Below are 14,374 nucleotides of genomic sequence, written 5' to 3'. Positions count from 1 at the left end.
CAACTCGTTTTAGTAGTTTTATTATTACAATCGAAATTGCTTCTTATTTTCTTATCCAAAGATATGACACGTAGATCATAAAGACACACATATTAAATGAAGACATTCGGTACTTTTATAATTTTAGATGAAATCTCTATGTACACATCTTGAAGGTTATTCCACTTAAGTAAACATACGCATAATAATTAATATTTACCTACGAATACATTATTGGAACAACTTGCCAACTAATAGATTCGTGTACCTAAACACACGAACAATAATAGCGTAGGTTATTGATATAACATTATGTTATGTATTAATATGTAAAAGAGATTTATGGATTAAGTAGGTATGTGTGTACCTATGGGCCAGATAACTGAATTACGTTTTTGACTAGATTGATCAGCCTATTTCTACTTTACTGCTTTTATTAAACAGCGATATAATTTTTTGACACAATTTTTTAGTTAAATTAATAGTTTAGTTAAAGTAAGTAATTATTTAAAAAATAACACTCACGTTGAAACTACATTTTGATAACTAAATACAATATTATTGCATATAATTAAGTGCCGAGAGAGGTTTTCATTTACCATTTAATTTCGATGGTAAAGCTTTCAATTTACTTCATTACCGCAAATTAGTACGTATTTCCAGCACTAATTATCCTTTGTAACACTGCAATTCTAGATGGAAATTAGATTATGTTATTTCTTTATGAATATTTATAAAAATACTAGCGATCCGCCCCGGCTTCGCCCGTGGTACATATGAAAAATAGATGTTGGCCGATTCTCAGACTTACCCGATATGCACAGAAAATTTCATGAGAATCGGTCCACCCGTTTCGGAGGAGTATGCAGACTAACATTGTGACACGAGAATTTTATATATAGTAAGATAAGATAATATTATTATCATTTAAAACCAAGTTAAAAATAAAACAATATTCATAACGCCTTTACAGTAACTTTAACAAACAATATAGCCAGAAGCGTGATTAACTGAACTGTTTTTTTCAGGCGAAAAGATTACACCATTTATGTTTCAAATTGCAAGAGAAACATCTTAATACTTAGTGCCTTCGAATTGTAGAAGGTATTGCCATTAATTTTCGGTAACAGTGAATCATCTCACAAGTTTCATAGACAACTCGCCAATAACCAAATACACAAAACAAACATAGGCTCTTGTACAGTACGATTCACGAAAGATGACCACAAATGGCGGCCGTCTGCGCACGTTCACTCATGAAGAAAAGACATAAGACAAAATAATATTTTAATTTTGGTTAAATAATGTATTTTTTATTTATTTAAAATTAAATCCACCTCACCTCGCACCTCCATAGGGTCCTAAAATATGCCTTCTGCGCCGTGGTCATCTTTCGTGAATCTTACTGTAAGACAGAGAGCAAAGAGCGAGCTATATTTCTCCTTCAAAGCAAGCAAACATCTCCGGCTGGCTGTCGCTATTTATCCTTGGCTTAGACGACGGGAACAAATGACTGGACAGTACAATCATACAAAAGTAAAGAGATTAGGAATTATACCGTGACAATTAGGACGTTAAATTTTTTTGTGGGTTTTAGGAATTATCGAACTCTCTGAGACTTTAATTCAAGTTCTGAAATGTTAAATATTAAAAGAAGCCATCTGCCTAAAATATCTGCAATGTAAAAAAGTGCCGTCACGATAGAGCTACAATCTATAGATACTATTATAATAAATCTGAAAGTTTCTTTGTTTGTTTGAACGCGCTAATATCACATACATATTTAATAATCTTAAGTATAGTTTAAAAAAAAACACGCTTAAGGGCTTGGTCTAGTAGTGCAAACAAATGCATCCTGTCATCCTATATGTAAATAATACAAATGTACTAAGGGAAAGTTGCTCCACTTAATTTTTAAAAATTAAATCATTCGTATGCATAATTTAATATTCGTAATAAGTACCAAAAATGACAATTTGAAACAATTTTCGTGAAAATTACACCGGGGGCCTTAGACAAAGTAACAATTAAAAAACGATAACGAAGTTAGAAAAGGCAAAAATGTATGGGATTGACATACGCCGCGTTAGATCACGTGGTCTATCTAATGTCAATCCCATACATTTTTCCTTTTCTAACTTCGTTATCGTTTTTTAATTGTTACTTTGTCTACGGGCCCGGGTGATTTTTTTTTTATCAGTACACAAAATTTGCGAATACTTTCTATTGATATCTTCAACTTCATGTTTATATAACTGATCAACTTTTACACAGAAATTTGGACGAAATATAAAAAAAAATAAGCTTTCCATACAAAATGCATAACTCTATACATTTTTTTCGACCTAAGTTTCTTAGTGAAAGTTGTTCAGTTTAACTAATAAAACGGATAAACAAATTTTGTATATAATAAAAAAATGTAATGTTTGTGTTAAAAAATTATAAAATAGAAAAATACGCAAATGAAAATAAAAGATATTTATTTCTGACTAGCTTCCGCCCGCGACTCCGTCCGCGCGGATGTCAGTCTTCGCGTCTTCTACAGATTTATTATATTATGCACTGGATTTATCTCTTTTTTTTCAATCGCTTGAATGATATAGGATGGGTCCTTGATGGCATCGAATGCTGAAGTCTCGAATCAATCAATTCTGACAGTAGGCAATTAGTGTAAAATCTTGATAATGGTCCATCATTTTATTTTGCCTAAACGTTACATACTTTTTTATATATTCTATTTTTAACGAATGATTCACTCCAGTCCAAACAGCAAATAAGCAGACTTCTGCTTCTGCAACGTTTAGTTGTCCCTGAATTTGGAAAAAATAGTCATGATTCTTATCTATGACAAAAGTGTTATTTTTTGCATTGTATTTCAAATATTAAATTTTTTATTTTTAACTGCATCTACCGCATTCATGTCTTTTGCCGGAATTAGAAATTTAACTTCTACTAGTTCCATTTTCCCTTTTTGATACGGGAGTGTATAAAGTAAATTTTTTAGATATTTCTCGTTATACTTTTAAAAAGTTATTATTGTCATTTTGCTCATTAGGTAAAGTAATTTCGATATCAGTTTTAAGTTTTTTGATACCTGCAATAATAACGTCATAATCGCCTGCACATACTTATCGATTACACCCTGTATACAATCCACCATCCACATTCATAATGTTTTCCTGTCCTCCTCTCCTTTACGCTGTTCACCGATACATTTTAAATGAGTAAATCTGCTACCACTGAAGGATGTTTCATTGTGATCAGCAAATTTTCACCACTGTTGTCGATTATTTGTTTTTCATTTTTAATCAGCAATTGGGAATCATCAGTTTTGTTTTTTGCAGATTGGTGATGTACCCTAACAATACGTCGAAAAGGGAAAGCATCAACGAATTATCGTTTTCGTCCTCTTTTTTTATTCTTCGCGTCTCTGTTACTTGTGTTTGTTTAGTTCTCAACACCCACTGAATTTTCTATGTTATTGTGATCTTCCATTACATCTGAGTTTTGATGATGTGATGATAATCCATTCGTTTTAATATTGGTACTTAGAGTTGGTGGACTAAACTAGAAATGGCGGACTAAATTTGTCAGCGCGTCTGTAAGATCAGAATATAAAACCAACATCCTGTATTTAAGTTACAAAATTAATAATCAAACAACATGCCGCTACGTTGAAAATGACTAGAAGAAAAAATTAAAACACCTCGGCATATAATTTTGGAGTAAACAAATCATTTTCCTTGGGGATTTCCCCGGATGAACTTGGGAAGTTCAAGTTCTCAATACAAGTTTATATTATATTTCGTATTTCACAAACGAAAAATAAACATTTTTGGAACTTCAAAAAAAAATGTTGTGTGGTTTTATGAAACCACGGTAAAAGTGAAACTGTTCGAACGGTTCCGAACACTGCTTTGTGTAGCGCATGTCGCGTGTCGGTCGGCTGCCGAGTAGGTATACCTACCTACTCGGCAGCCGCGATACACGCGACATGCGTTACACAGACCAAAAAGTTTGAGACGATGTAATAAAAGTTTCACTTTAAAAATTATAAATAATAAGAAAATTTATGAGTTTACTTTAGTTTTAAAGAAATATGGTGGTATGGGTATATGGTTTTACGGAGTGTCAGTAAAGGGATGTCCCTTTACTGACACTCCGTAAAATAAAGAAATTGTTGCCAATCACCTTTGCAATCTATTTGGTTTCATTAACTTTATGTTCGAAGATAATTTTTTTTTCTAGTAGTTACACGCGTATTTTTTTCGTTTATTTTCCATATCGAAATCAAATGTTTAAAAATACGAATATTTGCACAAAACTAAGATAAAAATAATCAATTAACAAAAATATTAAATTTAATGAAGTAGAGCAACTTTCACTTCGGTATGAAGGAAAATCGACCGTAGAGCACACGTCAGAACGCTCCGGCCCAAGGAGCGCGACTAAAGAAATTCGCTAGGATTTTTCCTAATTATTTAAAATATTTTTTTAATATTTAAAGAATTATCAAAATTCCAAAAAATTTTTTTTTAAAGGATTAATACTCATTGGTCTTCAACCAACTCGAATAAATTAATGGAAAAAATAACTTTTAGCAGTATTTATCAATAGATTTTGTAAGGCAAAAAATGGGAAATTTAATGAATTTATAACGTTCTAATTAGGAAAATCATAAGTTTTTCGGCAATTGTATTCAGCAGTTTTTAATAACGACTATATAAGGATAATAATGCGCTGATCAGATTGTGTAAATTGTAATCGGTTGCAACGTAGTGAGTGCACAAAGTTAGCTCGAAATGTCTTTGGGGGAAAGAGACTTATCTTTAAGGCCTGATTAAGGTAACATAAAGTAACTTTATAAATGTGAAAAAATTCACGCGCATTGCGTATATAACACTAATTGATAAACAAGAAAAAAAATTCAGTTTATCATTTCATTAGCCGGGAAAAAATTGTCAAATAACTTGTTGAAAACGCAATTTTGCTAGACTGCAGCCTTAACTCATGAAATTATTGTATTGCCATCTTTCATTGATAAGTGTCAATTTGAATTAAATCTGTCTGTTTAAAGTGGGTTAAAATCGACTCCAAAGGAGTCATACACACATACAAAGCTATTAAAAGCGTGTTAAAAAATACATTGGACATATAACATTTTGAAACCGTTTACATCAAACATTTCGATTTAGAAGTACCTAATAGCCAGAAAAAACCTTCCCATCCATCACTCACAGATAGATGGATGAAAAATACATTTGAGGTTAAATACGCTAATAAATACTCTGACCTACTTGGTAACGCTTAACTATCTTCCGCTAGGATCAAACTAGATCTTGTTAAGTGAAGAATAACTTAGATTTAAGGTTTTGTAACTTTGTTGAAGTTTTTTTTACATTACACGGTTTAAAATGTAATACGTAATAATCGATACAGGATGTACTTACTTCCTGTAATTTACAGCATGAAGAAATATTAATAAAATTTATAGAGCTCATATTATATTAATGTATCATTTATTATACCACTTTTTAGAGCCGCGCTGTATGCGAGCGTGAGGGAGAGGTAGAAATTGGATCATAAAACATTACTCGACAATAAATACGTATACATATAAAAAAGTTTGTTGGTATATTAAAATGCACATTGCACATATTTAGAAAGCTTGCATTACTGATTACAAATAAAAGAAAAGTGTAGCTACATTCTTTAGTTAAATTAAAAACAATTAGATATATTATCAATTTCGGATAATATTTATTAATAGAGTAACGACATCTTTTGTACAAAAATATTCTAAACGAATAAAAAGGTAATTCAGATTTAGAAATAATAAAATAAATATCTTTCTCTCAAGATTGGTAGCAAAGAGCTCTTCTATTCAATCGAAAAGCCACAAATATAATATATTCTCTCGAATTTTTATTGCTATAAATAATAAAAGAGTCGTAAATTCTCACGCCATAAAATATATTGAAGTGTGTTATTTATAAAACGAACGTGAAAATGTTTTTACTATATTTAATATTATTTCCTTCAGTAAAATGTGAAGTTCTAAATAACAACGATTTGTCTGTGAACGATATTGCCAATACTCTGGTATCTGTTCTCAATAATGAAGAAAGTTCTAGAATTAAAGAACTGAAAGATAAATTGAATGAAATAGCCAAATATGTGGTGGATAAAGATAAAATTGAAGACCTACTGTTAGCAGAAACTAAAGCTACAGATTTAAATGAAACCAATTTCTATAAATCTCTCAATGAATCTGACAATATTAATTTATTCTACGCAAGTGAACCAAAGAACTTATACCTAAAACTGAAAGAAAAAATGAACAGAGATGATATAATGAAAATATTGTCTGAAAAAGCTGAAAGTGTGAAATTAGTGAAAGCAGCAAGACGAATGATAGAAAACGATCATGGAGCTAAATCATTTATTGATAACGATGTTGTTGATATCATAGTGGATAAGATGATAGCTGAGAAACCAAGAGATGATCATACATTTGAATTTAATAAGGATGATAATAAGTATTGGGGTAAGTAGATTAAATCTGTACTAATATTATAAAGCTGAAGGGTTTATTTGTTTGAACGCACTAATCTCAGGAACTACTGGTCCGATTTGAAAAATTCTTTCAATGTTAGATAGCCAATTTATTGAGCAAGACTACAGGCTATATATGTACCACGAGCGAATCCGGGGCGGAACGCTAGTTAAAAATAAACAAATTAAGGATAGCCCTGAAAAAAGTAATGCGTACATTCGAGAAAATGAAACATGTCCCCTGGGCATCGTAAATTAAAAATTCCGTATTTATTAGTTATTTGTTGTTTAATTAGGCATTCGGTATTCCCAATGGCTCCTTCAAAATGTTCATATTATATTAGGTACAAGATAATATTATTTCATGTTTCATGCTAATTTTGACAAACAAGCTTTACATGACAAGTATTTACGAACTACTTATAAGCTTCGAGAACCAAATCCCAAAGCTGTTTTTAAGATAACTCCTCCTGGTATAAACTTAAAAATCAGTTGCTGATTCATGCAACTTCGTGTATTCTCAAAAGGAAAATCCTCGCAAGATTTTGCATTGCTGATACATTCCTATTGACTTCTATATGATGCTATAATGTACACTCAAACTCAACCATTTATTCATTCAAACAGCCTTCTTATAGAAGCGCTTTTGGCTTGTCAAAATACATTATAATAATACATGTTCCACTACGTAGGCCTATCTCTATGAATTGACTATCCAATACAACAAAAAAAAACATCAATTTGAACCGCTAGTTTCTGGAATAAGCGCGTTCATTTTTTTGCGCGAATTAACCAAACACAAACACTTCTATAATATTAGTATAGATGCTATGATGATTATAGGAATTAAATCATGAGACAATATCAACACATCACATTACGTATTGTTCACAGTAACAGCTCATGTAGATACACTAATTGGATTCTCAGTTTATACAACGTTGCATTGCATTTATTTTCATAATGCATTTTGTTAACTCTAATTAAGTTTTTGTGGCAGATGTTTTGTTATTACTTTGTATGCGAATTTATTATTAGAGGGATCTCTTTGATTGATTTGTGTGTTTTACTATACGCTTAAAGTTTCATTGGTATTTCGAAACTAATTTTAAGTTTGCTTCAGTTCTGTAATTAATTAATGTAGACATTATATAGTGCGTAATTTGAATCGGAGGTTTGCAAATTTTATCGATTTAAAATTAAAACTTTTATTATTTTTATCTACCAAATACTTTTTTGTGTTTGACAAATACGTCTTAGTACTTTAATAAACTTATATGGCCAAGGCACACACATGTAGTGTAAAAATACGGTGTTGAATAATTGAAAGGCGAGAAGCCTTGAAAATCGCAGTTACTATCTACGCAAATCGCAAATCGCAAAGTAAATCGCAAATGAAAGGGCGTACTTTCGCCCTTTCATTTGCGATTTACTTTCATGCTTCGAGAAAGAAGACATTTTGTGTATGGTGGAAGTATGTCACTGCTTTGCATGCTTCGTGTTTAACTTTTATAGAAATAAATAATAATATCATTTCAATAGAATTATAAGAAGTCTGGCTGGAATATTTTTATTATTACAATATTTTCCTTCTCTTAATTTCAATAGGTTTTGTTCTCGCAATAAGAACTTCTACAATAACAGTAATAATATTGCAAACACCTTATGCACTTCTGCAACTATTAAATTACCAAGATGCTACCTTAAATTTTCCATCAACATTTTTTTAATGTTGTAAATGTTAATGATGATAATAGTACCTAACAATGATAGCATATATGGTGATGATGATAATGATGATGATGGTAATAAAGTAGAAATTCCTACAGATCCTCAAGGCGAGTTAGAAGACCTAAAGCAGTACCACCAACACGACGGTCGGAGGATCTTCAAGGGTGAGCGGACCACAATCAAGCACTACCCCTTCATGGCTTCCATCCATGTGATGGGGAGGTTCTGGTGTGGGGGAGTGTTGTACTGGCATGATCTGGTTCTGACGTCAGCGTCTTGTTTGCAATTGTGAGTGTTTTAGTAATGATACAATTTGATTTTTGAAATATCGAATTTTTATTTATTTTCTTATAGGTGGTCTTGTGATAGGCACTTTTGATGATGCTATGTTGAGATAATTTTAAAATACGTGTAAATCAAAAATGTTTCCTTGAAAATTTTTTACTAGTTGTGGATCATGTAATTAACTTGTGATTAATAAATAGTAGTAAGATTAAATTATTTTTTCAAAATATACCTCAACATAATATTATGAAGATCCTAAAGTTTTTCTTATTCCTTGTAAACGTCATTTTGATAATTTTATTCGAAAATTAATAACTTGGTTATATTTATTGTTATAATTTATTAGGATGCACAATAACCGATTCTTCAGAGAGAATCCAAAAGCCCTGTATGTGAGAATTGGAAGCAACCATAGCAGGATAGGAGGAGAATCAATACACGCACTAGAAGTAAGAAATTTCATTTTATTACCGCCGCAGTAAAATATTGCATTTTTAATCCTTCCGTTGAAATTGGTAAAATACCAATTTTATTGAAACCAGAGCCTTTATAGATTAAAACTGTTTTATTTGGAAAGCATATTCCAAGAACATTTTGTAAAATAAAGTTCAATTTTAAATTTATACAAATCATTTTTAGTAGCTGTTCGCGGAAAATGGTTTAAACATTATCCATACACTATTTATTTGTTTAAATTTAGCGGAGTACAGAGAATATATAGATTTTATCCATATTCATTGAGCCAGTTAACGGAATTCATCACAAACAAACCAGAAAACATAATATTTGTAATTATTATGAAGTCTGAATCACTAAATTTTGATTAATGATTAGTTACTATGGTCTGTTAAGGAAAGCAGTAGCTTTTATTATTTCTTGTATATTTAAGCTGAAACCAAATTTAAGGAGAATGAATTAATAGTTGATTCACATTAGTGAATAGATAGGACATAGAGAGTATAACAGGTACAGGCTAAGGAACAATCTGTCAATAACATGATTTGCAAAAGAGCAAGATCACATGCAAAGCTAGTACATCACGTCTTAAATAGGTCTTCTTCCACCCCGGCTACAACCCTCGCAGCTTGAAGCACAACATTGCAATAATAAGATTACGACGGCATCTCTTCTTTGGCTACCACCGAGTGCCCAAGATCATCAACCTTTCGCCCAGTTCTGAGGGTCTTGCGCCTACTTCTGAAGTACTGGTTTTGGGATGGGGTGTTACTAAGGTAAGGAATAATTTGTGTATGATGATGGAAGAAAAATTTTCTATGACTTTGACTGAAATAATGACTGAATAATGAAATATCAGAAAAAAAAGGAATTATAATTTGAGTACGAAAAAATTGACCTAATTTGCGGTTAACACCTAGTTACGTATTAGCTCGGTTATTTGTTCCCAAGAGTATAAATGTTTTCGATTATTCAAGATCTACCGAGCCGAGTAATTAACAAAGCGGTTTACCAGGAATTGGTTCATTTACAAGCCGCCAAAGCGATCTGACAATATGCTAATGTTGAAATTCACTTTAATTTCAGTTTTATTTATAGCAAACTGATTATTGAAATCAGATTATCGGATAAGAAATTTAATATTAATTTTATTATTTTAAGATTAAATAGAACTGTTGAGCTTATAGTATGTCCAAATATTTGGTAAATAGCAAGAGAAAAATCAATGGGAAGGCAGGATATGACCGTTCATCATGTGTCAGACAGTTTTATGGTCAGTTCTTATTCCACTAGTCCAACATAAAATCGCTGGACATAATGGCCAGATAAGTGGTCTTTATTCGTTCATTCTTCAGTTCAAGTTCACTTATAAAACATTCCTGGACAATAGTTTACTTTATTAATTGGGTACATTATTCTAGATGTCACAAAGGCTGGCGTACGAGCCTGTTTTTCTGAATAGGAAGTTCTTGCCCATCTATCCGAACGTTTTCTGCAAAGAGATATATGGCGAGTGAGTAGAATGAGTTGCCTTAAAATTATAATAATTTTAGGGGTTTTTTCTAGATAACACATTTAGGTTCTGAACTCCAATCTTGTATGCTATATTATATAAAATGTCTAACTATCTTTAGGAAATTTGATTGATATCACACCATCTCGTAGGTAATTAATAACTAATAAAAAAGTTTTAGTCCACTTTGACTTGATTGACTGCATAGAACTACAGCTGGCATCAAAATGTTATAATCCTTACAAAAAATTACCTGCAATGTCTATTTTAAACTTCACATACATATTTAATGGTCACCAGATTTTCTCCAGCTCTACGCTTGCGTAGAAATAAGATAATTTTCCACTTCCATAAAAATGAAACAAGATTTGTAGCGATGAGCTCCAAATTGCTTAAATCTAAATTTATTCATAAATCTTATCAGGCTGTTGCTTAATCGAGTATATTACCAACGTCTACAGTCACATACATTATCTAAAGTGTACAAGAATATAGTATCGTCTCTTACATTATCTACTCTACAAAAATTAATTCTCCAAACTATAATTCTACTTTTTTTTTCAGTAAATTTATTTCGTCTACTATGTTTTGCGCTGGGACGATGACAACAGGGGAAGGTGCTTGTGATGTAAGAACATTGTTATGTACCTATAATACTGATATGTATTGTCATAATTGCTATTAGCATTGTTGTTTAATAACAGAGTTTAATCAATCATACTATTTTGTAGTTTGACTACTTCTATGAATTCATGTCTCTATTGTTACATGACTGGTTAAGGCTATTCCGTCTTTCGAAGAATAATTTAAAGTAATATAATTACTATGGTCCCAAGCTTGTAGCATGAATTTTATACATCATTATTCTAAATTCCAAGCACTGCCATTATCATAAATCTCAATTTGTTCCCAAATTAGAATTTATGATCATCTTACCTTAAAATTATGAATGTCGTAATCTTTAATTTTTTACTTGCACATTTACAAGTCCTTACCTTACCTCAAAGACGGAAGGAATTAGAAAAGTTTCCAAGTTCTTAACAGCGAGTTAGAGAGTTCTGTCGTTTTAGCAAAATTAAAACTAGCGAGTGAAGAAATACAAACTGCCGGCTTTATTTGCTTTATTTTCTAAACAATCTCAGCGCTAAGGATGCTGGGAAATTAATTTAAACTCTTCAACGCTCTACTCTTTTTTGCACAATGGAAAATGGTTGCTATTTTATTAAATCTAGCTAACACCTATGACTTTGAGCGTTTGCTATGCTTTGCGGTATTTACTTACAGAAAATGTGTAAGTTCTATCAAAATCTGCTTACGATTTTTGGTAATAACAACAACATGAACAAACTTATGACAGACGACATTTTTACGTTTTGATAAATGTGCCGAAAATTAATTGAATTACGAAGAAAGACTTACAAAAGAAATAAGATATTAAAAAGTATAATAAATACTTAGAACTTTCATGATTATAAAATACCAACAAAAAGGTATTTCAACGTTAACATTAAAATACTGAAATCATGACAATCCTTTACACAAAGAACTAACAAACAACATATGTTTGTGTGTGTGCACACGCTTCGTTTTGTAAACATCAAATATTGAAATACAGTGCTTCTTGTGTTTGAATTTACTTGAATTATCTACGTTGTATAGATATTTTAACGGATTTTAAACTTGATTTATTCATGAAGCTCGCGTGATAAAGAGCAGCAGCTTATAATATGATAGCGATGAGTAAAATTACAATTAGTTACATATTTTAAACTTTGTGTTGGTGTAAAGATGAGCATGAAGATTAAAATGAGGATGGTGATGAGAATGAGGATGACGATGAGAATGAGGATGGGGATGAGAATGAGGATGGGGATGAGTTTTAGCATTAGCATTACTACATCTTTACGATTTGATTACTTCAGCACGACGCCGGCGGGCCAGCAGTGCTAGCAGGCAAGCTGGTTGGTCTCATCTCCTTTGGACCCGCGATCTGTGGGTACCCCAACGCGCCTACTGTGTTCACCCTGGTTGGAGCTTATATGGACTGGATCGAGAGTGTTAATGAAACTGTAAGTAATGCTGATTTGGTTGTTTTTAAATTTTCACTATTTGAACTTAAATGAATATAATATGTATGTGTCAAAAAAGTTAATATAGGAATCACTTTCATATTTGTAAATAACTATGAATACATATATCTAGGTGTGTATGTTTTATTAATTACTAGATTTCCGCCCGCGGCTTCGCCCGCGTTTTCAAAGGAAAACCCGCATAGTTCCCGTTCCCGTGGGATTTCCGGGATAAAACCTATCCTATGTGTTAATCCAAGTTACCCTCTATATGTGTGCTAAATTTCATTGTAATCGGTTCAGTAGTTTTTACGTGAAAGAGTAACAAACATCCATACATCCATACATCCATACAAATTTTCGCCTTTATAATAGTATTAAGATTAAGATTCGCCTAAATAGTGAAACAGCCATAACGGAACTGCATTTTATAGTTTTAAATAAAAATTGTAATAAAAGTAGAGCTAGATAACTGAGTGATTTATTACAAAATCTCCAATATAAAAACAACATTAATCTTATTTCATCAGATGCCAGATTACTACAAAGGCAAGAAGCGAACAACAACGCCGGATCCCTTCACTCTGTTCGAAGACCTCAACTACAGTAAGATGAAGTTCAGCAAGTTCACAGCTGATGAGACCACGGTACTCCCGACCACCACGACACCGGCAGAGCGTCTGAGGAAACGAGTCGTGGAGGCTGATGAAGGATGGAGTTTGGATATGGATTAAATGATTTTTTCGTATTTAGTTTTGTTGTTTTCAAGCCACACGCAAATAACAATGATATAAGTAGAGCTTTCGGCATCGCTCGGTTTATCAAACATATAATATTATATACTCAAACCTTCCTCTTGAAGTAAAGTAAACTGTATGATAAACTAATTATTGTTCTTGCATTGAAAAGTTATTATTGACAAAAACAAAATTAAATTTGAATAATACTTCTTATTTATTATATATATAGTTTTATTATATATATAAATATAGTTAACTAGCGGTCCGCCCTGGCTTCGCCCGTGGTACATATTTCGCAATAAAAAGTGGCCTATGTCCTTTCTCGGGTATCAAAATATCTCTATATCAAATTTCATGCAAATTGGTTCAGTAGTTAAGGCATGATTGAGTAACAGACAGACAGCCAGAGTTACTTTCGCATTTATAATATTAGTATGGATGTGCTATTTATTAAATAGGTTTGAAGTTGGTGCCGAACATTAAGCACTTAGTATTAAGCCCGTGCACCGACATCAAACCTTTTTAATAAATAGCACATATAAATAATATGTAGTAAATAATAATGTCAAATCTTTTTTATGGTACGGGAGCTATTAACGTTTTAAAAAAAAGTCATTTTAGTATAGTTGGGTTTTTGATATACTGTTTCTCTTGCTATTTCGGTTAGAGTCCGCGCTGTCTGGCTGGCGGTAGTGGTTGCGTTTATTAGTGCGCACAGGAAAATATCCGTAATTTAAAGTCATTTATTAACGCGTAATTTTTAATCTTTTGCCTTTAGATAGATCCATCAGAAATAAATTTGTTATGGCAAGACGTTTTTTTCGTTGTTAAATAGGTGCCATACGCAATTTTTTATTTCAAAATCATTAAAATGTCATCGAAATAAGTGTAATTACATCAATGAAAATTAAGCTCTCCGTGAGATTATAGCTTTTTTGAAAATTAAGCCTCCGTGCGATTAGAGCTTTTTGTGAAAATTAAGCTCTCCATGCGATTAGAGTTTTTTTGTGAAAATTAAGCTCTCCGTGCGATAAGAGCTTTTTGTG

The 14,374-nt window shown here is 31.9% G+C and overlaps 1 protein-coding gene across 1 annotated transcript; it reads left to right on the top strand.

The window, feature by feature from the left end:
- Positions 1-5,988: 5,988 nt before the first annotated feature.
- Positions 5,989-13,322, top strand: LOC149897384 (uncharacterized). Its single transcript, XM_090116085.1, has 8 exons — positions 5,989-6,526; positions 8,364-8,553; positions 8,897-8,999; positions 9,603-9,782; positions 10,428-10,519; positions 11,084-11,147; positions 12,442-12,588; positions 13,119-13,322. Exons 1-8 carry the CDS (start codon positions 5,989-5,991, stop codon positions 13,320-13,322), a joined length of 1,518 nt encoding a protein of 505 aa, XP_089972211.1.
- The last annotated feature ends 1,052 nt before the right edge of the window (positions 13,323-14,374 follow it).

The sequence above is a fragment of the Colias eurytheme genome, chromosome 25, assembly GCF_061535395.1.
Source record: "Colias eurytheme isolate Ceu_HAF_F1 chromosome 25, ilColEury1 Martin Lab GWU primary, whole genome shotgun sequence".
Classification (NCBI taxonomy): Eukaryota; Metazoa; Arthropoda; class Insecta; order Lepidoptera; family Pieridae; genus Colias; species Colias eurytheme.
The sequence above is the reverse complement of the archived record's forward strand: the minus strand, read 5'-3'. Positions and strand labels throughout refer to the sequence as shown.